The following is a 26,007-nucleotide window of genomic DNA, read 5'->3' as shown; positions in this document are numbered from 1 at the left end:
ACCGGCCACCTTGACAGTGCCAGGGAGTGTTTTAATAACAGATTAAGCACCTACAGAATGCTTGTTGAATGTGTGTTTGGGCATTTAAAGGCCAGATGGAGAAGTCTGCTCACTAGGCTGGACATGAGTGAAAAGAACCTCCTGTCACTGATATCTGCGTGCCGTGTTCTTCATAATGTGTGTGACGCGAAGTGGGAGAGGTTCCCCCAGGGTTGGGCTGTGGAGGCAGAAAGACTGGCCGCCAATTATGAGCGGCCAGATGCCAGCAATATGCTGAGAGCTAACCGCGGAGCGCTTTGTATTAGGGAAGCATTGAAAACCAGTCCTGCATCTCATTGCAGAACCTGATTTCTGTTCCTGTATGTTGTTTGCCTTTACTCAACATCCCCCTCGTACCATTGATATTCAGTGCCTTCCAAATCCCGCCCAAACAAGATATGAATCAATAAAGAAATGTGTTGAAATGATGCAAACTTTTATTTATGATCATTCAAGTCGTGGGGGCGGGCGGTGGGAGGGTAGTGTTCATTCAGATTCTCAAGGGGTAGCCTGGTTCCTTGCAGGCCAGTTGTCAGTGGGGCCGCTGCTGCTTTCTGCTGGCCTCCACTGGTGTGGAGTGCATCACGTACCACAGCCTGGCTATCTCCCTCTGAGACCTCTTGGGGGTGGAGGAGGGGCAGGGCAGCAAAGCCATAGGCATAGCCATAGGAGGAGCATTATGGAGGGGCTGCAGTGGGACTCTGTCTGGCCTCCGCTCCTTCTGAAGCTCCACAAGCCGCTGGAGCATGTCTGCCTGGTTGTGCATGATTTGCAGCATCTCCTGCATGGTACTGTGATCATACTCCTGCATTGCTCTGTGACTCTCCCTGTCCATATTCTGGGACAAGGTCAGCTGCCACACTCGGAGCTCTGTCTCTGCGGCCGCGGAGGCGTTCATGAGCTCACCAAACATGTCGTCTCTTGATTTTTTTTTTTTTTTTTCCTCTTTCTAATCTGTGATAGTTTTTCTGCAGCATTTCTGGAGGGTTGGGCCAAGGCTGAGGTGTCTACAGAACGAAAAGAAATGCACAAATGTTAGCAGAGGCAGGAAAATGAAACAACTGCAGCAATGTATAAAATACACCCCTTGCTGTGCACAAGGCAAACCCACTCCCTCATTCCATTCCTAACATCCCAGAAGGGTCGGCTCACTGTGCTGTTACAGAGATGGTAAGCCAGGGGCACTTTACTGTGTTGTAGAGAGGAGTAATAATCTTTTTAAAAAATGATTTCAAATGCCCTGTATTAGAGGGGTGCCTGGGCAACATGGTTTAATTTGGATGACCATTTTGTCACGAGGCGTTATAGGGGATCTGCAGACAGCGTGGGGGGGTTTATAGTCTCTTCTGAAACCAAATCAAAATAATTAAAGTGACTTGGTAGGACACTACAATGGGGAATGCAGAGGTACAAGGCATCTGCTGTATAGCTCGGATATTTTAAACATGCTCCGTCTTCCCTAGGTGACCAGGAGCGATATCAGTCTCCTGAGGGTAACGCACGAGGAAAGGGAAGATTTGCTGCGTGCAGTGAGGTACTGGCCTGGCCCTTATGCCACTATGCTGTGTTCTGCCATGATGCCGGCTCCCTTGATTGCAGCGTGGCGCGGCAAAGTATCCTACCAGGGAGGAAGGAACAAGGCTGCCCTCCCCTGAAACCTTTTGCGAAGGATAACAGATTACCTCCATGAAAGTTTCCGTGAGATATCAACTGATGGTTCTCAGAGCATATCTCATCACATAAATAATCTGTTCTGGGGGTGATCCCCCAGTAAAGTCCGCTAAACTCCTGAAATCCCCTTCCTGGTCGTCCCCTCTCCCCCCATTTAAAAGGACAGAACTGCTAAGAGGAGGAAAATTCACCAGATATGCCTTCCTCGGCATCATTATTGTTGTGTTGTGTGCTGCTGGACTGCTCTGGGGTCAGGAATAAGTCCTGACTGTCTGGGAGAACGGACAACCCGCTCTCCTGCACCCTGCTCTCCTCAGCTGCCTCCTCCTCATCCACGGAGTCCTCATCATTGTCCATGGACTGTGATTTAGCAGAGGTATCGATGCTGCGGTCGCTGATGAAAATTGCATGCAGCTCCTCGTAGAAGCGACGAGGCAGAATGGCTGTTAGCTTCCCTGGTTTTCTGATATGACTGCTGCAGCTCCTTGATCTTCATGTGGCACTGCTGCATGTCCATGTTGTGTCCCTTCTCTAGCATGCCCTGGGATATCTTCCCGTAAATGTCGAAATTCCTTTTGCTGGCTCTGAGCTAAGCCATAACGGCCCCCTCGCCCCACAGACTGATGCAATCTAAGACCTCTGGTCAACTCCATGCTGGAGCACATTTGGACCTTGCAGTAGCCATGAGGAGTACAGTGACAAAGCTCTCTCCATGCTGGCTACACAGGAAATGAAAATTCAAGTTTTCCCAGGGCATGAGGGGAGGAGCCATTTCCAGGTAGTGTGACCATGTAACAGCACAGCACGAATGTCGTGAGTGGTCACATTGGGGCATTGTGGGATACCTCCCGGAGGCCCTTAATGTCGAATTATGTTACGCTCTGTCTACACCGATGCAAAATCGACCCAATAAGTTCGAATTAGGCATTACGCCACTTGCAGAGATGGTTTTATTACGTCGACTTTTGCTGTGGTTTAAGTTGACGGAACTGCCGTGCCAGTGTGTAGACAGGCTTTTGGAGATCAACATAAGTGATGTTACGTCGACCTCCGTCGCCAATGTAGAGCAGGCCTAGCAAACAATTTTGTCTTGCTCTTTACTCCATTGAACAAGAGATTAGATGCTTTTATGAAGTGGTCTTTAATTTCCTCTGAAGCATCAAGTACCAGAATAGGGATACTGAACTTGTGTGGATTAATTGTTTGAGAGACAAAGTCTGTTGGTGAGAGAGTGTTTGTTCAGTTATGGCAGATCTTGTGTTGGGTGCCAGGCCTTAATGCATTACTATTTTGACTTTGAAAACTTCAATCACCCTTTTCACTGTAGTTGTTTTGGTAGTTTGGCTGTATGTGCTCTAAAGTGTCTATTCGTCCCATAAGATAAAATAGTAAATTGTGTAACCTGCCTATCTAAAACAAAGGTATAGTAATTTTGACCTTTCTGTGAAGATGGCCTTTTTAGCACTACTGTTCCAAAGACAGATCCTGTCTAACATTTTTTCACTTTACATTCCCAAAACATGTTGAATATTCATACTTTCTGTGCTGACTGGATACTGGCATCAATCTTAGACTAAGTAATTCTCCACAGTGAAAAGCCTAAGTTGTTTATCAGCAAATATGCTATCCATAGCTTCTGGATAGGCCCTAAAAAGAGGTATCAAATAGACCTTATAAGTAGTAATAGCCAATCTGTGCACTACTACATTATTACCAAAATATCTGAGTCTTCTTTAAGTGGTGTAGATTGTATGCCTGGGCAGCAACTCTTATTTTATGTCTGTACATCTTCCAGCACAATGGAGTAAACGGTTTCCAATTTGATGATAATCTGTTCAACAAGGTAAAGGGAGATGAGCAGTGGGTTGTGCTATACCTGAACTAAAGGAATCTTTCAGAGCTTGCTTGATCTGATTGTGAGGTGCTTGAAGCCACACACCCATCTTGCTTTAACTAAATTATTGGGCAACAAGCCAAAAGTAATGGTGGCGTCACTGTAGGTACTAGATTATGTCCAGTTTAAACAGCTGAAACTAACTACCTCTTTTGCAAACAAACAAGTCAGTGAGGCTTGGAACATGCTGAGCCTTGAAATGGATGTTATTGCTCAGGCAGCAAAGCACAAAAGCACTTAACCAGATTTATAATCAGGGAGACTAGAGTAGACTAGAAATAAAAAAGAAACCTATTAATATATTTTCACTGTTCAAGTTAAATCAATATAAAGAGGAATGGTGAAAAATAAATTAGATTTTAAAAATTTTCAGTTTTAATATCAAACTTATTGGGGAAAAGTTGTAATCTGAGAAGGACCATTTGGGGAAAGATATTAAAATGTAAATTGTGTTATGATCAGGATCAGATTGTGTGCAATTATACTTGTGATGAGATGTATTTGCGAAGAGCAAGTTAGTGTGCAGCAAGCGAGAATGTGACTCTATAGAGTGTTGTTTCTTAACTTGCTGAAACTACTCCCAAAAGTCAAAGTGCACAACAGAACTTCTAGTGCTTGATAGCAGCATCTGTATGGCACCTAATGTGTTGCAGATTCACACCTTGGCTTGCATGCACTCACTGTATAGACATAATGATGATAAATACACTGCAAATGTGGTACCACACCTTGGTAGTTGCGTCACCTAATTGAAAGCAGCAATGTAGCTTATGTTAATTTTTTTATGCACCAAAAAGTAAAACTGAGCATTATTGTTTTACGTTAATTCTTTGTGGGTGTTGCAGAGATTTCTGCATGCTACAGTGGTGCCAAGTTGCAACACTCTAATAGTAGTTAACTAAATAGTATACTATGTATAAAATAAGCTGTTTTTTAAAAGAAATGTTTAACCTTTATAAAGGGCATCATTATATCAACTTATTCTTTATTTTCATTGACATTAGCATGAAAAACAAATTTTTCTCCTGAGTTTCCATTTAATAACTGTCAGTTTCCACAGTAACCAATTGTGATGTCAGATGATAATGATTCAAGGTGGGTGATAAACATAAGAGCAGATGAACTCTTAAGAAATCTGTTTTCATGCAAATGTTCTAAGTATTAAGGAACAAAAATGAAGACAGTGATGCTGAAATAGAAAGGCTTCTAAGTAGGATGTTTCTCTGTCTTAATGTGAAGCATCGGCAGCTATTTAAGACTTCATTAGGCAGTTGAATGCATAACTAAGGAAATTCTTGCTATCACGAGGCAACTTGAATGCTATATTTCTTTCTTGCCTTTTCTTTAAAGCAAAAGTTAAATTCCTAATATATGTAGAATGAAAACCAGTTGGAAAGGTGATTTTGGCTCTTGTGAGTGAGGCTTGGATGTAGAGGCTTGTCTACATTAAAGATTTTTGCACCAGTATGGTTCTGAAGCAGCTCTATCACTGCTCCCACCAGAACACACTGAGGGGTGTGGAAATGGAGGCTACGGAAATGTAGTTAAGTTGTGCTCTGTTTCCTTAACTTAACAGAGGTGGAAAGAAATGGAAAAGAAAGCAATTCAGCACTGGTTCCTCTATTTGAAAGTTTCTCCTATCACAATGCCCTCAGACTTTGTGCATTAATATTTCCTATTCTGAAATGCTAATCAATAGAGCTGGCTGGAGGACAACAGCCACTCTTGTTCTGGAAGTGTAGAAGAAACCATATAAGTAGGTGACCTTACTTTTGTGTTAATGAAGTCTCTGGGCATTTAATCTAGATAAAGAAGAAATAATCTTGTCACAGGAGATAGTTAACATTACAGTTGTAACTTCTTGTAACAAAGGAGAAAATTAACCTATTAACCTGGGCATAAAACTTAAGTTGACTCCTGACCTTGAGTTTTGACTTTGGTACAGTCCCAGAAGCGCACATGGTATTTTCCTCACTCCTGCCTGTTAATTGGAGTAGATAGAAGGACCCCTCTATCTTTGAGTATGGCTCTCAGGGTTCCGAACAAAACAGCATCTTATTGCCTCTTTTGTCAAAGGAAAGGCTTTTTTGGGGGGGGGACTTGAATCAAGACTTTAAGGAGAAAAAGATTGTCTATTTACAGGAAGTGCTGCTTTTCCTTCTTACAATCAGGATCACCAGAGTTTCCACAGATCATCTGAGATATTTCATATCTCTTCTTGCCTCAGGAGACACTTTATATCTGATCTTGGAAGCTTTTATGAATGATCTTAGGCAGTTGCTCTCCCATGCCTCAAATTGTTCATGGAAAAATGTTGATGCCAGAAAGCCAAGCCTCGGATTGGGGCAGGGTTGGCTTTCCCCTTTGCATACCCCCCACGTTTTGATGTGCAACATCAGGAACTGGATTCTATCGTCATAGTTAAAACCCAGTACAAGCATTATATTCCCTCAGACATGGCTTCTGAGGATGGGAAGGAACTAATATGGAGGCAGTGGGTAGCAATGGAGAGCCTCCAGGACTTGAAAGCAGTGAGCCCAATGCCAATTCAGGCAAGATTCTCTAGAGTATATTCACTTCTGTCTGTAGTGCTCAAGAAATAGGTTGGTATTTTTTCATTAGATCTGATCTTTTTCACCTTCAGATATTTCAAGGCTCAAATGACCTTTATTATTGTGGTAGAATCAAGCACTTAACTTCATTTGAAGGATGCTTATTTGATATTCCAACTCACCAGAAGTTTCTCTCATTCACCTTGGGCTTAATATATCAGCAGTACATCATCTCATTTGGTTTCACTTTGGATCCCAGGGTTTTCTTAATAGTAGCTGGTATCCTGCTGCAGACAAAAGTTTACATACTGTTATCTGCACTGCTTATTAGAGACGGTGCCATCCCTGCAAAAAGCAACCAGAGTAACTGAAGATCTGGTGAATCTCCTATCCTAGTTCAGATTTGTACTCAACTTTAAAAAGAGTGAACTTATTGCGGCAAAGACTGATCCTTCTGTGAACTGTTTTACATATCACAGGGGTGGCTTTTTCATTGGATGAAGATTTTTGTAAGCTTAGACTATTCATATCTTGTTGACTGTCGTCAAATGACGCACATCCTTCTGCTGGTCAGGTTAAAACCCTCATTTGTTTGTTCCTGACTCTTGCATTTATTCTCGGTTCACTCAAAAGGATGAAGGAATTATCAATACCTTTTCATTAACAATATTTCAAGCCAAGGCCAAGATAAATTTCAGCCCCAAATAATGGTTTTTGAGAAAGCTAAAAGGAACTGAAGTCAGGGATTTAGAATGGAAGTGCCATCTCAGCCTTAGCTAGAGTTTCTCTGTTGTGATGCTGTAATTCCTTTCACCTGGGGAAAGCTTGTAATGATTGCAATCCATCATCTATTAACACACTATAATGTAGGGTTGTAATCTTAGTGGATGGGAAGAAACAGCCTTCAGGTTCAAGATATCTAAAGGAGAATATATATAAATAGTAAGGAAACTGACTTTAAATTATGATAAATAACATTAGTGCCTTTTCAATTATCTACAAAATGCAGCAGGTAGTTGTGTGTACATCTTGTAAGAGAGAACTATTTCAGTGTTGTATTTTTTTTTAACAGGATGAAGGAAGTGTGAAAGAAATTCCTATTACTCACCATGTGAAAGAAGGGTGTGAGAAAGCAGATCCCGCACAGTTTGAATTACTTAAGGTTCTTGGTCAGGGATCATTTGGGAAGGTAAGATACAAACTTTCTTTTTATCCCAACTCTCTATTTCTAATAGACATTTACTAAGTCCTACTTGTTAATGTTAATGAATGTCTCAATTTAAGTTGGTTTTACAGCTTCTGAATACTCTTAACTGCTGTCAAAAAGTATATCTCTTTAGAATTTACAGTGTCACTGGATACTTATGGATTCTTGAGGCCTTTGTTACTAGTCTGCCTATGGAGCAGAACGTGAATTTCTCCCTTTGATCACCACATTGTTTATCCTTATCCTCAACAAGGGCCGTTTTTCTTTAAGTAACAGGACTGCAGGGTTGAGTGCAGAATAATACAGAAACATTCTTAATCTTGATGAAACGGGTTACCATCAGCAGTTTGAGACTGAGTTAGAAAGGGCGACATAGCTTTTAGAGGCCTAATAAGCCACAAGCACACAACTGTAAAAACTGGCTTGTTTTTGAGGAAGTTATTCCCTGTTTTGCAAGTTCTTGTGCATAGGGGACAGTTTCAGAAAACTTAAAACTTATACCCAGTAGCCCCATATGCCTGTGAACCTGAACTTGCTTGTCCTTTAGACATTCTTTACCTTTTTTCTTGATATAACTAAGTCTAGCTAGGAAAGCGTTGCCCTTCTATTCTTCCTGTTTGTCATGCTGAGATCAATTATCAGTTTCTTTCAGAAGAAATAAACAGTGGGGTTCATTTAACCATGTCATATAAGGAGGATAAAATTCTTGTGGAAGGGTATATAGGATCACTTGATACTTGTGGTAAGTTTCCTTTATCCTCTTCCACAATTATTTTTTCTAAGTGGGAATACATTTTTACTCACAAGTGAGCAATGAGAAAGGTCTTTTATCTACTCGAATCTCCCTGCTAATATAAATTTAGTCCCTATTGTGCACTTACTAGTGCTTTGTCCAGTCTAGCTTTAATTGACCTGTGCATTGAGACTTTCCTCGGGAGACTGTTTCACAGCCTAATAGATCTGTCAGGAAGTTTCCTCTGAAGTTCAGCATAAATGATCCCTTATTTCTTTTATTCCATAACTCTGAATTGTACCCTTTGTATGACTGTGACCTGCCATATGTACCCCCTGAATTGTAGTTTAGCCAGCCTTTGTCAGCCTTCTAAACATTTTTGTGTTTCTCCAAATTCACTCTAGTATCTTTCTGGTAATAAAGTTCCCAGAAATGAATGCAGTATTCTAGGTCTGGTTGTGTTGGAGTTAGGCAAAGGAGCATGTTGCCTGCCTGATACCTGTTGTGATATCTCTGCATATGTAACCAAAATTGCCGTGATCTTTTGTGCTATCATATCTCACTACAGCCTTTTGTATAGTTTGCCTAATATAATTTGTTGTTCAGCACTATTGATTTGTAGGTTTTTCTCTTCTGTTAAATAGTAATTATAGATTACCTTCTCCTGTTCTTAGTAGTTATATTATCTGATGTTAAATCTCCCTTAATTTCCTGTCCATGTTTTTAGAGAACCCAAAACTTAGGCAACAACTTCTTATGACATGTAAATTCTTTAGCTCCCTGACACTTTTGAGTTCTGAGAATTATTTACAAATGGCACTTCTGTCTTGTATGTATCCCTCACCATGTCACAATAAGCATCTCATATATCCATTACTCAGGTGCATTACTGCATCTCAGAAAGAACAATTTTTAAAGCCTGGAGATGTGTGTTCAGTAATAATAATGGGACCCCACTACCAGGAAGTCTCACAGGCAAAGAAAAGGATTTTTTTTTCTTATAAGAAGAAAGGAAACTCCAATAAAAAATAGTTAAACTAATCCTCTCTATTTACAATACAATGGATAGACGACACAGTGAGGGAGAAATTCAATGGCAGTTCCAACTCAGTGCCCATCAGTGAGGGACTACTGAAGTCAACCAAGTTACTCTGACAGATGCCTATTTCCTTAGCTCTGGTATCAGGGAATAGTTTGCTGCTACCAAGTGCCTTCGGAAGGCTTTGAGCAACTTTATACGCAGTGGGTGGAAGTAATCAAGTCCTAAGGTAACACACACACACATACATCTGCTGCTGGGTCTGTGTAGGAAAGGTATGCGTATGTCATCCATCAGAAATTGGGAGAAGGCTTTTCTGATCACTGTCCTTAAGCCTATAGAGTGATGATTGCTGCTTTAACCACCAAGGTTATACTTAAAATCCTGAAATTCTTTTTATTTTGGAGGATTTTTTGTTATTTTGTTGTATCCATTTCCCCCTCAAATGGGGGTCAGGTTCTGCCCTTGGAGGTATGTGGGAGGCACGGAGTGAGTGGGTGGGTGTGCGATCCTGCCCTTTGAGGTATGCGGGAGACCGTGGTGGGAATCATGATGGAGGGGGGTAGACGGGTCGAATCTGAGTGCTGCAGCTCCCTGTGCCAGGTTGCAATGCCTGGGACAGGAGAGTCAGGAGCTGCTGCTATGGGGTGATTTTTTTGTTTTAATTGTTTTGATATCATGTTTTACATTTTGTGAAAAACACCAGGATCTAGGTATTCTCCTTCAGTGGTGGGGCTGGGTGAGGTCACTTCCAAAATGCAGAATTCAATTCCAATCCAAATAGAGCTTCAAGATCTTAAAAACTTTACACCTGATTTAACTGAAAAGCAGATACAAAGTTAGATGTAGAACTGATTTTGAAAATATTAATATTGAAGTTAACCTTACTTCTGTTGTATTTCACATTAAAAGTGTAAAACTCTGAGTTAAAACTTTTTCCAGGTGTCCTCGTGTGTTAGTTACAAGCACTGCATCAGAAAATTGGCAATGCAGAAAACTATTCAGGGTATACCTCATTTGACTTGGGAAAATTAAAATGGCCTAGTTTCACTGGCAGATAACCATACAATCACTAAATTGGTTCAGTTGATAGTTCAGTGTTATGTCTATGATAGGAAGTTTCTTCATCCTCAAATTCCGGACTGTTTTTAATCGTAAAAGTTCCAGTGGGTGAATGAACTGTTAGTTCAGTGGTGGGACCTGTAGGTAGGTAGGCAGGGAGGGAAGTGAAGCAGTAAGAGGCATGGATTGTTGGGGGTGAGAGGACTATTGCTGTACATCTGTCAATTTCCAAGTGAGAATTACAGATAAATGTTGTTAGCCTCTGCCACCAAAATCTGTGAAAACTTCTAAATCTTGTCCTATTGAAAACAGACAAACCACCATCAAATCATAGTTTAAAACATTGAATAAAGCAGTCATTCTATAAAATAAAGTAACATGTATAATCTCTTTTTTCCTTTTCTCTCCGTGTCCATATCGTGATGTCTTTTTTTTTTTTTTTTTTCCCTTCAGTCGTCTTTGGGGTTCATTGTTTCACTCAAACTAATCTTCTCTAATTTTCAGTACTACTTATATCTCATTTTTTTTTCTGATTTGGCATTTCTTTTGTTTTGTAGTTCATTGTTTTCTCTCCCACATTCTCTTCCTACATTATCTTCTTCCCTTCCTGTATTTCTTCCCCTCTTTGTGGTGCCATCATTCTGGCTATCAAACACTCACACACACAGGTGAGTATCATTTCCCCTATGTCCCCCAAAGCTGTGTCTCCTTCACTCTCTCTGGCTACAGCTATAAGGAGATAGGGAACTGGAAGAGGAGAGGGAGACAGCCCTAATCTGTGCTGCTGCAGCACATACTGCATGTACTCCTTCCACGCAGTCTGTGTCATCCTTAAGATGCAGGCTCTGTGCCAGTGAGCCATTGGTAGGGAGGAGAATGAAAAATCAAGTGAGTGGTTGAGGGGCAAGTGAGGGGGAAGATGCTCCCCCCCCCCCCCCGATGACTTTGTGAAATCAAAATTCTCATGAATCATTGCAATCCTCATATGTAATTACATAATGAGTAGGGGACTTGAAGAGTTTTTGCTCATCACTTCTTAGATACATCAAAGCTTTGTGTTGAACTGCTAGGCTACTAAAGCACCACAATAATATGGACAGGAATCAAAATGCATGTTGTTGCAGCCATCAAGATATACATTGTTGTATTTTGAATCTCAGGTCTTCGTTTGCATACTCTTAAACCTATCATTGGACTTTCTTTAATGTTATGATAATTACAGTAGAAGTTTGCTAATTGAAACTTACTAGAAATGGTAATTCAACAGTTAAGCTAGAAGAGCTCTTAGTGTTTAGATGTTTGGATAATGGAAATGCACATGACTTTTCTAATCACATTTGTTACTCTGCAAAATTGTACACTCCAAATTTAAGTACACTGAGAAACAAAATGGTAGGAATACTGCTGGACTGGCTCTTTCCTTTTCCCCCTCCAAGGTGGCAGGGCCTTGATCTCAAATGGTGCATTTCCCCACTCCCTTCTCTCCACACTCCAGCGTGAGACCTTATGTGAAGCCTCTGTGTATTTGAGACTACATGGTATTTGTAAGGGAAGAGACAGAGCTAGAGAGGCCTGTTTCACAGGTTTCTCTTTCCCAACACAGTAGTGTAAGTTGATAGTCATTCTGTAAGTATTAATTTAAGCTGATCTTTGCAGAAAAACTGAAGGGTGCCTAGATCACAGGTTTAGCTACTTCAGGAACGTGGTGTACTGTGAAATCTTGCTGATTTCTTTTCTCCCTGTCATTTTACAGTGTTTTCCTGTGGAAGCTATGATTTGATGCATAGTCTGTGTTCTTTTCCTCATACTAAAACAGACCATGATTTTAATAATAACTTTTTTGTTCAAACTAGATCACTGTTTACATATAACAATTTTAGCAATAATTTGAAATATTAAATTTTTTTGGGGTTAGGTTTTTCTTGTGAGGAAAATAATTGGTCCTGATGCTGGGCAGCTTTATGCAATGAAAGTATTGAAAAAAGCTTCTCTAAAAGGTAAGTGTGTTTTCTTTAAAAGGGTCTTGGAAATTACTTTTGTTGCATCCTATGTTTGTCAGTATTGTAAATATTTCTGTATTAAATAGCCTCTGTCTTAAACAACCTGTTTTCTTCAGTGGAGTCATAGTCTTTTCTTTCTTTGACATCAATTTTTTTATGAAACTCTTTGAGGTCATACCTTAAGAATTATTTCAAACCTGTCCAGATGACTTTTTATATATTTATTTAACATATTAACCTGTAAGGTTAGCATTTAGCATTTTTTATTATAGCAAGAGAATAGCAGAGAAAGTTTTCCTGTGTTTTCCAGCGCTCTCATTTGGTCAAAATTGTTCATTTGTCAAATTGAGTCAACCCTGTTTTTATTGTGTAAGGCAAAGTAAGCCAAATTATAAGGTATTTATTTCTGTCTTTCCAAGACATTTCAGTGGACTCTACTCCATTGTGGGTTACATTTGGGAATGAAGTGGTGTTGGTAGAAAATCCAAAATACAGTCTCACACAATACATGTTCACAGGGGGCAGATTGAGTCACATCAGGACATCTCATGGGAGATGTGGACAAACCCTCTTAAATGGAAAATGAGGCAAATACTTGTATCCAACTGTGGTCACCAATCACAAATGGAGTATGTCGTATCTGAGTGCCCTTTTCATTCTTTCACTGGAGGCCTGAAAGACATTCACCAGCTTGTTGCTGTGGCGATGTGCTGGCTATCAAATCTAGATATAAATTTGTAATTGTTGCTACCTACCCAAGCCATACGAATGAAGAAGATGACGATGACTGGGCAGAATCCAGAAGTTGAAGTTAGCTGAAACCCCCTTCCTTCAAATAACCCACCCAGCCTTCCCCAACTTTTTTATGATGCTTGAAAATAAACTTGCTGGATCATTAAATAGACCAGGATTTGTTGCAGAATTTAGAAAGATTAAAATATATGGAGTTAGGAGGGGAAAAAATGTAATATCTTAAAATAAAAACAAATGTTTTAAAGGGAAAATAAAATTATTTTATATTTCTCTGGATATTTAGAACTTACTATCTGTTCTGTCCCACTCTACCTTCACCTTTACTGAAATAAATTATTTAATATTATTCTGCTTTTTTACAGTAAGAGATAGAGTTCGTACAAAGATGGAGAGAGATATATTAGTAGAAGTAAATCATCCATTTATCGTCAAACTGCACTATGGTTGGTATTTTTGTTCTGTTGCCTATATATTTTTGGCAGGATTGGTGTGTTAAAGGTGTTAGTCATCTCTTTAGTAGTGGAAGTGCATTTGCTTTAAAACCTAGCCTTCATTAAGCATGTCAAATGTAATCTTAATCAGCCTTACTTATTTTAACAGTTATTGTAAGCAGGTACAGATAATGTGAAAGCCAGGCATAGATGACTAGAAATTGCTACCTTTCAGTATGTATTAACTAATGACAGTAAGGAAAACACATTTGTTGGGGGGGAAAATAAATTCTTTCCATGATGATGCTTCATTGTCTACAGAAAGTGACATTAACAGATAAGCATCAACCAATCTTTCTGAAGCATTAACCTCTGCAGAGATCAACAGAACCAGTATTTTCTGCCTTGAGAGATTTGAATATGCTCTCAGTTACATAAACATTCCTTTTATTATTACCGAACATATCTCAGTTCTCATTATTATGGTCTACATCTCACTCTGTCCCAAAGCATGTGCCCAGTTCATTCTGTATTGACAGCCTGTCCCTCGTGTAGAGGCTTGTCATTTAGGCCTTTGTCTCTGGGTTTTCTTCTGTAAGATGTGAACACGTCTTGAGGTGAATTGTAAGCTTTTCAAAGATGTATTTCTCATGTGTATGCACTTATCTGTTCCCAAGAGGATAAAGAGTACATTAAGTAAAACATGCATGTGATCAATTTAACATACATTAAACAATTCCTAAGCACTTAATCAAGAAAAAAATTACCTTTTTGCAGCACTTCAAAGCATATGATAGATTTATAAACATCTTACCATAGTAAAATGGTAATGTGCACATAAGAAAACATCTAAATAGACATCATTTATAGTAAGAAATTTGATTCCCTTAACAAAACTGAAGAATTAAAATATTTATCTCCATCTTTTTAAAAGAAATACTTTTCAAAAGGTCATGAAACTGCAGGGGTCCAGGTCTCTACATTATAACCCTTTTTGGTCACTGGCTTCTGTTTTTCTCTTTTCTTGCTTCTTTACTTTTTCATTCACAGACCATTAAACTCTCCCCACAATCTTATTTTTGAAAGTTTCATTAGACGTGAATTCTGCTGTTGGTCGTACTTTCTCCACCAGCAGAGGTTTCTATCACTGCCATCCCGTGTCTTTAACTGGCTGAAGTGTGTGGTTTTTTCTCCTTACTTTCAGCTGCTTTTCTTTATAGGTAGGGACATTCAACTTCAAATCCACTCAATTTAAAATAAGTTAAGCCTTGTTTCAGCTACTGTACCTCCCCCCAGTCAATTTGTATTATAATACAATTTGCCCTTGTTGCTGTACCAAACAAAAGTGGAAGTTGACTGATTTTATTAAACTGAAACTGACTCTACACAAAATGCTGTCAAATGTACACAGTAAACAAATGGGGGGGGGGGGGGGGATGAGGGAATGGTGCTTTCATCTTACATTTCATTTATAGTAACATTAGGTTTTTTTTGTTTTTTTTTTTTTACCAACAGTAAGTAAAAACCTTTTGACCAGAAGTAAAAAATGAATGTCCTTTTTAAATTTGATTGGCCGCTCCTGTTTAAAATGTATCACTAAGTTTAAAATGTAATTACTTAAGTTTTAATGGGTAGTGCAAGGGATTGGAGTAAGAGCCTCCTTGTGCTTCTCCCATTCACTGGACATATATGAGAGCAAGTCAGACAGAATCTGATCCCTTGTTCATATTTCAATCTTATGCCATTGTCATGGGGTTCACTTGGTGCTTGTGGTGCCTCATCCTGGGGATTAGCTCTGCCAAGTGCTGCTCTCCTCTGGCGGTGTCCCTATCAGTAGTCCTTTCTCACCCTGCAGGCTCCTCTCGCTCTAGGAAGGGCAACCTTCTCCTTGTGACTTGTTGCTTCATTGGTTGATTGGGCTGGCCTGGCCTAATTTAACCCTCTCAGGGCCAATATGAGGAATACACCCCATCACAGCCATAAAACATTTTCATAATTTTTGAATGCATGTACTAGTATTAAGCTCTCCAAAGACTTTACAAATTTTGCAAAATTTCCCACAGATTTTGCTTTTCCATTTTAAAAACCAATACTTTGCAATAATTTAAGGTACTATAACATTAGTCCAGTATAAAAACTGATACTGGCACACTAGTAGGTGGGGTGGTGTGTGGATGATTTGTTTGAATTCCGAACCTTAATTTTTCAAATTGTTAGGTCCTAACAACTTGTTCTACTGTAATAAAATGTGGCCATCTTATTAATTCACATATCAATATCCAAAACATAATTATTGCACATGATGTTGCTGAAATGAGAACTCTTATCACTAAGACTTTGCAGTATATTAGTAATTGTTATTTTTTCAAACTACCCTACACAAAATATTCACAACATTAATAAAACTAAATTACATTTCTCAAATATATATAGACATTTTGGTGCCATATTCATGTGGTGTTAATTATTCATGTTAGTTCACAAATTTCAATAATTCATATGAAATTGTCATGCCTAATTGAATTACTTCAGTTCAGAAGCAACTATGTTCTATTACGCTAAAATAAAAAAGTATTGTAGAATATGTGAGTATTGTGTATAATTTCACCATTGTTATAGAAAACTATCCATTAATTTTGGGGTGTTTTAAAATCAGCCTTTCAGACCGAAGGGAAGCTATATTTAATATTGGATTTTCTCAGGGGAGGAGATGTATTCACACGATTATCCAAAGAGGTAAGTACCTACATTTTAACTGAATACAATAGTAAAAAAATTTTCAAAGAAGCACAGAAATTAGAGCTGGAAAATGTCATCCTTGTCCAACCCCCTACAAATATCGTATTGTTCCTATGGCTTTTTCTCTAATTCTTGCCCCATTTAGGTTTTTAGAAACTCAGTTGAACTTTCATTATATCCCTTGGGACACTGTTCCATAGCTTAAGATACCTCAGTGTCAAACTTTTATTGATAATTGGCCTGAAATTTCTTCTCTGTACGTCTAGTCTAATCTATCTATCTAATTCTCTAATCTAAAAATAGTCTTGTTGCATAGAGACCTAATTGAGGTAAATTAGGTTTATATGATAAAGAACAGAGGTGTGATTAGAGCTTGAAGTCAGTTTATCAGCCCTGAGATCCTGATGAATCATTTAGTATTTCTCAAGCTGGAATATTTTTTCCTAAGAAAAATTACTATTTTTCCATTTTGGGAGAAATTGCAATCCTGATTGACATTGTTTGGGGGTGGGAGTCTTAATTGTGCTGCTCTGATGATATGTCTTTAAATCGGTTAGTCTGTGAAATTGCATGTAGACTATAATGGTATTTGTAATATTTCAAACTAAGACATTTTATTTTTCAAAACTTTTCTGTAAAAATTCTAGGCATTGAATTAAACTTTTGAAAAGGTCTTCATATCAGAGTTTTAGTGCTTGATAAATTTCACAAATCTGCTTCCCTATGGTGATTTCAAGCATTCCCTAAATAGATATTGCCTAAAATTGAGCAAACTAACTGGCTGACTGACTTAAATTATGTGAAATAGATAGTCAGTAGCTATTGCTAGTACTGCACTAGTTGTTGCAAATCAGTATCCTTAATTTTTAAGAACCCGTGAGCTAAATTTTCTCAGAGCATCTGTTTCCTAAAACCAAACTATATATTGGGGATGGAACAGGAAACAAAGTGAGGTTACCTAGTATGTGCACTAAAATTACTTTTGAACTCCTTTTATTAGCTTGCAATAGTAGTGTCTTGAGTATTTCACAACTAAACTCAACATAAATACCCTGTGGCTGTGCTTTGAAAATATTGAGAGAGTTGTCTCTGGGTCAGCAGAATGTTAAGATTTAGTGAGTCATAGAGCAGGAAAGTGGTCAATTTCTACTTCCATTTGATCTGGGATGTCTCCTTTAAGAAATCCCAGTATAATAGGAAATGATTCAGCTTCTGTTGTGACAGTACAGCTAGAATTTACTGATCCTCCAAACAGACACTTAAATGAAGGGTGCAAATCTGGCTGTAAAAATATTAGCTGGGTGGATGAAAAAGGCATAAATCTCTATTTTAAAAGTAAAAAAAATAAGCAATAATTGTGAGATCGCTTCCTACTCAACAAACTTCAGATTGTTTCTGAAGTACCATGATTTTTAAAAACATTTTATTGTGTATATTAAAAAACATCTGAGATTTTCTAGAAAGAAAATGTGATAGTTTTAAAAACACTGTTTTCCATTGCAATACCGCATGGCAATGGAAAGTGAATGAAATGACTCATACAGATTGAGCAGGGGCAGTTCCTAGGGCCAATTGAAACTATCCTACAAAAAAAACAGCAGAAAATGTTTGAATGCCTCTATTTATGTAAATTGTGTGCAGATTCTGTGCACTCTTCCACCCCATTAAGGTATGCACTTAACTTTAGGAACAGGCAATTCCTTTTTTAGAAGGAAACTTAATAATAAAAAAGTCTTAATAGTGTTAACATTGCTCAGTTAAAAATTAAATATAAAAATTGAAGGTTGCAATTACACATATAGGTATATCACACTGCATGTTAAACTGGAAAAACAGGAATAGGGCATTGTGGCTGAATGAATACTGGTAAACCAGCAAGTCAGACACAAAAATTAACTTTCCTTTAAGTATACTTCCCTATAGTTGCAATGATATTTGTTTTTACTTTTAATTCTGTAAGAGCTGGGTTGGTGAGGAACACTGTAAAATAACTTCAGGTTAGATCTACAGAAAACTTTGTGGTCGGTAGTTTTCTTGCATATCACCTGTATTAAATGAAATTGCCTCCTGAGAATTTGTGAAATAGTGTAGTTATGAGAAATATTTGAATTTAGGGAAGCAGAAGAACTGTCTGTTTTTAGATTGCAGTATTAGAAACTGTGACAAGATCTGAAGGTAAATCTATACAGTTCTTATTAGGTTATGTTTACAGAGGAAGATGTGAAATTCTACCTCGCAGAACTGGCCCTTGCTTTGGATCATCTACACAGCTTGGGGATTGTATACAGGGATCTGAAGCCAGAAAAGTAAAGTAAAATGTATTTTATCTACTCTTACATGTGTTTTGTTTAATTGTTTCTTTGCATTTTCATTATACATCTGTATAATTATATAAAAATAGAGTAAAAGATGTTTTTATAAGATATATGTATTGGGTTCAATAGTTAAATATATGCATTGGTTGAAATACAATATACAGATTTATTAAATTAAAAGTTGGGAGATTGGTTGAGATCTGTCTTTAACTACTGGGTTTAAAATGTTTTATATAAATATTCTTGTTATGTGTATTGGTGAATGTGAATTTTAATTTTCAGCATTTTGCTTGATGAAGCAGGACATATCAAGTTAACAGGTAGGTAACATTTAATAGTATAGCTCTTCATTATTTGTAATGAAATATTATAACCAAGATTGTTTTTATATCCGTTTGAGGTTTTGGTTGCTTAAGGTATTTGTGTGCAGTTGCATAATTTCTTGTATAGCAATCTTGGCATACCAGAACTTAATTTAACAATTTTTAAAATTAACTGAGATAGCCCCTAATTGTGCAATGTGATCTGCATTAGCAGACTATTATGTCTGTGCGGAATCCCATTAAAGTTAGTGTGACTCTAGATGAGTGAGATCTGCCCATGTGGGTTAAATGGCAGAATAGGGATCATGTTATTTTTATTAAACCTACAAGCAAAAAACAGAAACCACTGTAAAGGCTAATTTGTGGGTAAAGTGGTTGTAGAAATTAATGTTTATAAAATAGACATTGGAAGCTACTTGCATTTTGAAAAATAAGGTAAATAAATTCAGATGACACTTCATCAATAACAAAAATAAACCATGGTTCAGGCTGAAATGGCTTATGTCAAGGTTGATTGTAACACATCTTTTTATCTGAAGATCAACAGCTAAGGCGATTGAGCAAGGCAGAAGTTCAGCAAAGCTGAAATGTCAATATGCTGAATTCTGTCTCTTAAGAAAGAAAAGATTTAGTACAGACTAAATTTCTGAGTTCACATTTTATAATTTTTTAAAATCAGTTTAAAAACAAAGGTGCAGAAAAATTCTGTCTTACAAGAAAAAATGAAGCTATTTTCTTACAGAAAATAAAGTTCACCAACAAGACTTTACAATCTAAACATTTGGATAAGTACAAAGTGTTGTGAACTAGTTTACTCTTCAATTATATTGCTACATTAGAGTTATAATAAAATTGCCACTTTGATTATATCATAAAGTCCACTGTATACTGTGCTGTATAAATATTAGCAGCCATTAGAACCACCTTGCAAGAGTGTAAAAAATCATTATTTAAACTCTGATCCATTTAATGCAATGTATATACACAATAGTTTTACCAGTAATTTTTAAAATTCTTTCTGATGCAACTTTTAGCCAAATGGGCTTTGCTTAGACCACAGAATTACTGGATATTCATTATTTAAAAACACTACAGGATGTGTTTTTGCTTCAGGGTGCATAGACTCTTAAGCAATATCAGGGATTTGAATCCCTATACAGTATTATTGATTTCTGGATACCATTTTCTTGGACCCCTTCAGCTTCTGAGCTGTTTTCTCTCTTGCTTTCTGCTTCTGTTTGCTTGAAATGCCAAAAATCAAAATTGAAGGTTTTAATTTAGATTAACTGCTCCTTCCAGACCACAAACACCTTAGCCTTTCGGGGCTTTCACTGTGCTGAGACTAACAGAAGAGTGATGTTGAGGTGTGTGGTGGTGGTGAGAAATCAGGGCTACAAGATTATTTTGTTTTGCAGAGTTCATCAGTACTTAAATTCAATTTCAACTTGGGCCCAAAAGGAGAATAAGAAACTGTTGTAGTTCTTTGAGGTTTTTCTTTCCTATCATTTGGAAGCTGTTTGTAAGGAGATTTTTGAGTTAACAAGTACTTCTACAATTCCGTTTTCCTTCTTACAATGGAAAGGAAAACTGAGAGGTGTACTTGATATAAATAAGTTTTACTTTGGCAAGTTTATATATATGTGGAATAGAAAAGGAGAGAAGCAGGTGAGTGAGCAGATACCTTGGAAGCTGAGCAAGCTTGTGATAGTAATAAGTGTGTGGGTTTGTTGCAGCCAAACATGCTTTTGTGTTGCTAGCTTTTTTGCCTGTGCACCAACATTTTGGCCTTTATTTACAAAACTGCCCTTATATAGAGGCCAAGAACTTAATCCCTGTGCTACTCACCCATAATGGTTGTATGTGCAGAACAGGGTTGAGTTACCTTTCCACCGGGGTATGTGTTGCACTCCTTTGCCCAAGCTATAGGAGCCTTGAGTTTCAATTCTGTACGTCCATAAGCATATGATGCCTGGAAAATTATCAAGTTCATTATCAGGTGTGAAGTTGAGTTGTATATAAACTGAAGGCATAAAATAAGGCTAGTATTTATTGACAACTATGCCTATTTTTCAAAAACAGGCAAAGCTCCTACTGTAATTGAATGTACAAATTGACTTGAATCATATGCAAAAAACTTGTGCCTAATATGTTCTTGCATGTGAAATTGTGCTAATTGCATGTGCAAATGTGCTTGTATGATTACACAAACATTTTTGCACTTGCAAAGAAACTGGTACTATTCTCCAGTATCAGCACACAGTGGAAGTGCAGCAAAGAGGAACATTGCTTTCAAATTGTAATACCTCTTGTGTGTCCAGGTATTGGAAGAAACCAAGTATCTGTCCCCTAGGTACACATTTTCATGCTTTTATTACATTTTCTTGAGCATAATGTTCTTTTAATATTTAAATACAATACATCTTTTAAATAAGATTGACACTCACTACTTCTGGTTGCTTGCGTAAAAGCGTATAGGATTAGGTTTTCAAAAGAGATTAGTAGCTCCTTTTATTTTTATAAAAGAATGAAAAATAGCATTTCAGGGGAAACCATACCATGTTTCTTGGAGTGCCTGGATACCTTGAACACTTAAATGGGTCCTGTTCAATTCTGAAAATCTGGCATTGCTTTTCTTTTTTTACCAAAGAGCTTTCTCCTTTCAGAAAGCTCACTCTACAATTGGGCTAACATCTAGAATCGTAGATAAAATTAACAACAAGGATACAAACTAGAAAAGAAGTAATCTTTTGTGGAGATAATTTTTTTATACCTCTGCTCATTCTTTAAACTACCTTTATTAATCAGCTTGTGATCCTGGCTACAGAAGCCATATGATCTATTGCAGACGTATTCTAAGGCCTGGTCTACACTATGAATGTACTTTGGTATAGCTACATCTCTCAGGGGTGAGAGAAATCTTCACCCTTGAGACGCACTTAGCTATATTCACCTAATCCCCAGTGTAGACATTGCTAGGTCAACAGAAGAATTCTTCTGTCGACCTAGTTACTGCTCTAGGGAGGTGGATTACCTACACTGATGGGAGACACTTTCCTGCCAGCATAGTGTAGTGTTGTAAGTAAGTGTATACATATCCCAAGTCTGATTTTTACGTAAGCAGTAATTTAAGTAGTTGGTGTTTTCTATGATGAAACATTATTTAAATCTAGCTTTTCCATCCTATTAAGCAGGCAGCAAAGTCTCAGCAAATAAGAAAAATAAAAGCAAAACCTTTGATAATTTCAATATTCTAAATATGTATTGTTTTAAACACCTAATTGCAGGTATACTAAGTAATGGTCACTGAGTCTTTCAGTTCATTTTCAAATGTTCCTGGCACTGTATAATAGACTCATGTATATTGTACTCTAAAACTGCACTTCCATTCTCAAGTGAGCTTTAGGATAACCATTTCTTTACTCAGAACCAGTCTTTCATTGTTTGAATCCAAAATATACAAGTATTGTATAAAATATTGTTTTCAGAGTTCTTTACTAGATATATCTTTGTAATGCTGTTGTTGTAGACTTTGGACTCAGCAAAGAATCAGTAGATCAAGAAAAGAAGGCCTACTCTTTCTGTGGTACTGTAGAATACATGGCACCTGAAGTAGTAAACAGACGAGGCCACAACCAGAGTGCCGATTGGTGGTCATTTGGTGTTCTTATGGTACTGTATGATAAATTGCATAATGTTTGCAACCAAATACTCTGCATGCCTCTATAGAGTAATATTGAATTTATTTAGAATAAACTTGACCATACCTAATTAGGACTGCTTTGGGTTAAGGGGAAGACATGGGAGAAGCTGGTAACTTGATTGCTACTAAAGTAACAGTAGTTTTGAAATAAGTTTAACGTTGACTTTAGAACTTAAAGAAAATGCGTACTTTTAAGAATTATTAGCATATATGTTACTTTGTAGCAGTCCAGAACAATTTTATTCAGTCACTTTTCTAGATTGTTGTAAGGCTTCAGTTTGAACATTTCTTTAACACATTGCTTATTAGTAAAAAACCAAAAAACTGAGTTTGACAAAGCATTTCATAAAAAATATTTGTAACAGCAATCCTGTTGAATGAACAACATGGAAAAGTAGAATACACCAGTAATACTAATATTTGTGTCTCTGCTGACAGCAAATTGTTACACCATTAGCATTTATTTTGAGGAGGAAAAATAAAGGCAAACCAATTTTTGGCTACTTTTTTGTTATTTAGGAGTACATGGCTGCAGGGGGGATTTCATTTGACTCCCCAAGTAGCTTTCAAATTATGGTCCATGAACCACAACATATATGGTTGGTAAAGCCTTCCTGGGTGTTCTACATAATTTTTTTCCTCCCATCTACAGTTGATATTGATTGTCGTGTAAGTTACCTCTGAAATGTTTAACTTTTGGACATTTTTAAATTTAACATTAGTGTGCATTTGCTAATCACCTGAAGACTTCTTAAGTCTTAATGGGTGTAGTACAAGTGGAATACCATGTTAATTAACATCTTGTAAGAGTACTTTTTAAAAAATTAACAACTTGATGTTGATTAAACGTTTGTTCTTTTCAGTTTGAAATGCTTACTGGTACACTACCGTTTCAAGGTAAAGATCGAAATGAAACTATGAATATGATACTAAAGTAAGTATTTTTCTCTTTAATAGAATTATTTTTGTTTCGGAAAAACAGAAAAAATGTAGCTATAGATATTATGCTTCAGCTTGTGTATTATTATTTGCTCACTTGTGGGATGTGAAATTATAAAATGTCAAACACAAAAGTAAGAATTTGATCACAAACAATGTCGATACTGGAGAATATCTCCAAGGCTTAAAACTGTAAGCATAAACTTTTGTGTGCGTTTGTGCACACATGCAAGAGAGAGTGAGAAGTTAGTATTAAAAATAGGGGCAGTAAAGTACACTAGAGAGTTTAATTATTTACCAAGCACTTCTACACACTGATTGCCTTTTGTTATAACATAGCTTTTGTTTTGTTTTTAAATTAGCTATTTTATACAGATTGTGTATCAGCTTGTATATATATACACACACTTTTTGTATAAAATATCCATGTTGTAATAGCAGTAAGATAGTGTGTGTGTGTGTGTGTGTGTGTGTGTGTGTGTGTGTGTGTGTGTGTGTGTGTGTGTGTGTGTGTGTGTGTGTGTGTGTGTGTGTGTGTGTGTGTGTGGAGACAGACTGTATAGTAGTGATTGGTAAACAAGTCCTAACTGTACTCTATCACCTGCCTCTGCAGCATGGGGCACGGGTCATGTGCTGGTGGATTCTCTGTACCTGGAAGTCTTTAAACCATGATTTGAGGACTTCAATAACTCAGTCATAGGGTCTGTTACAGAAAAGGGTGGGTTAGGTTCTGTAGCCTGTGTTATGCAGCAGGTCAGACTAGATGACCATTATGATCCTTCTGACCTTAAAATCTGAGTCTAAGTCTATGAGCCACTGTTTAAATGAGGGAGAGAGAGAGTATTGCTTTTGTGAGTAGTCAAAGAGGGGTCTCCTGCAGCTCAAATGGTTAGACTTCTGGGACTTTCTGAGGTGGGAGGGTGCTAAAGGAAAAGGAATTCTAGTCCTGGCTCCATGGCAGGCAGGAGTGTCTGTGGTTAATGTATAGCAATGTTGATGCAGAAGACTGTGATTAGTTCATCTCCCACTTTTTTCAGGATTTGTAGCAAAATGAATATGTGCATACGTAGCATAATCTTACAATTCTGCATAGAAATTTTAGGCTGCACTAGAAATTTTGATTATTAAAAAGATGGTTCAAATCACTTGCATTGTTTTAATTTAGTAATGGTCTCTACGAAATAATCTCAATTAAGTTGATCGCTTTGACTTTACCTGATTACTTTATGATCTAATTCTTGAGACTTTTTCTGGGTGGAGGAATGAACAGGTACTTGTGGGGTTATGTGTATATATTTCAGGCGTGGTTTTGCTTTTTCCAAGTGCCTTCAAAACTTGGTTCTGATAGGAAAGTGGGTGAATATTTCCTTTTTGTCATATGCCAACATGTTTGGATAGACTTGTGTATATGTGAGATCTAACTTTAAGTGCTTTATGCATCTTTAACTTGAAGCAGCCTATTTATTGAAAACCACTATATTACACTATATTGTACTTTTTTCTACAAGTTTCTTGAACTGGCAGCTATCCAAATATTTATATTTAATTTGAAATCTCATTCACACAATTTCACTGCCTTTGTGACACTCATTGACAGATGTGATGGCAGAGTTTTTACCCTCACTTTAATAAGTCCATCTAGAGTGTTTTTAGCAAAGTATGCTTTTTGAACTCATAATTCCTCCATTCTCTTTCTCCAGAGCAAAGCTTGGAATGCCACAGTTCCTTAGCCCTGAAGCGCAAAGCCTTCTTAGGATGTTGTTTAAAAGGAACCCATCAAATAGATTAGGTAAGGGGATGTTATTCTGATTGTTTTTTTGGGGGGTTGGATTTTTAAATAAAACCATCTACAGCATAATTTGTCAACAATTTAATTGTTGAGTGAAGTTTCATTGAACAGCCATATCAGTCTTTGATTATTCAACAGACTTCATTTTCTCATATTTTCTCGAGTTTGTAGTATGTTTATTTTGTGTTTGGCTCACCAGAGGAAGGTAGGCTGAAGATGACTTTCTTCAGCCACCTAGATTCTGGATGCAGCATTCTACAGAACTCCAGTTCACTATCTCCATTTAAGCAGCTGCCATGCTGTCTATAAGGGAGCTTTGGAGTATGTGAATTTGCTCTTGCAAGCTGCTTGGGTATACCAAATAAATTGGATATTCAGGAATTGGAACCAGTTGATCTTTCTCTTTGGCACCCAAAGATCCTGTGCACTGAATCTGTATTCCTACCAGTTTCAATAGCATATGAATCATAGCCTCTGTGTTTTACCAGACTGTTTTACCACATAATGTGCTGGCTTCCCTCAATAGTATGGTCCATACTGCTAGTCTGGCAATGTTAGTAGGCCATCATTCAGAAAAAAGTAGTCTGTGGTATGCATCTCTCATACTTTCACTCTCTCAGTGTGCCTGTCTGTGGCTTAATATCATGTCCCATTGACTGTTTTTGCTGGCAATCCTACAGGTGCATGGAAAAGTGGCCTATCAGATCATCCAAATACCTGTAATCCTGGAGTAAAAACTAAATACTAAAGTGCCAAAAAAATATCAAGAAGCAGATTGAAAAAATGTTAATACTCCCCTAGGCATTGTCTCCTGTTACTTG

The 26,007-nt window shown here is 37.5% G+C and overlaps 1 protein-coding gene across 4 annotated transcripts in view; it reads left to right on the top strand.

Annotated features, from left to right (window-relative positions):
- RPS6KA6 (ribosomal protein S6 kinase A6) overlaps window positions 1-26,007 on the top strand; it is a 74,472-nt gene that overhangs the window by 15,054 nt on the left and 33,411 nt on the right. For 3 of the 4 annotated variants that reach the window (XM_067548365.1, XM_067548367.1, XM_067548368.1), the window contains exons 3-11: window positions 7,229-7,345; window positions 12,113-12,194; window positions 13,313-13,393; window positions 16,038-16,117; window positions 18,320-18,426; window positions 18,718-18,755; window positions 22,285-22,427; window positions 23,322-23,392; window positions 25,098-25,186. In XM_067548365.1, coding sequence (XP_067404466.1) covers window positions 7,229-7,345; window positions 12,113-12,194; window positions 13,313-13,393; window positions 16,038-16,117; window positions 18,320-18,426; window positions 18,718-18,755; window positions 22,285-22,427; window positions 23,322-23,392; window positions 25,098-25,186 — 808 coding nt within the window. Of the gene's footprint in view, window positions 1-2,413; window positions 2,489-7,228; window positions 7,346-12,112; window positions 12,195-13,312; window positions 13,394-16,037; window positions 16,118-18,319; window positions 18,427-18,717; window positions 18,756-22,284; window positions 22,428-23,321; window positions 23,393-25,097; window positions 25,187-26,007 lie in introns of those variants that run through there. The other variant, XM_067548366.1, reaches the window with a different exon arrangement.

This window comes from Emydura macquarii, unplaced genomic scaffold (assembly GCF_026122565.2).
Source record: "Emydura macquarii macquarii isolate MOO-44397 ecotype Brisbane River unplaced genomic scaffold, CSIRO-AGI_Emac_v2 contig_1253, whole genome shotgun sequence".
NCBI lineage: Eukaryota > Metazoa > Chordata > Testudines > Chelidae > Emydura > Emydura macquarii.
The sequence above is the reverse complement of the archived record's forward strand: the minus strand, read 5'-3'. Positions and strand labels throughout refer to the sequence as shown.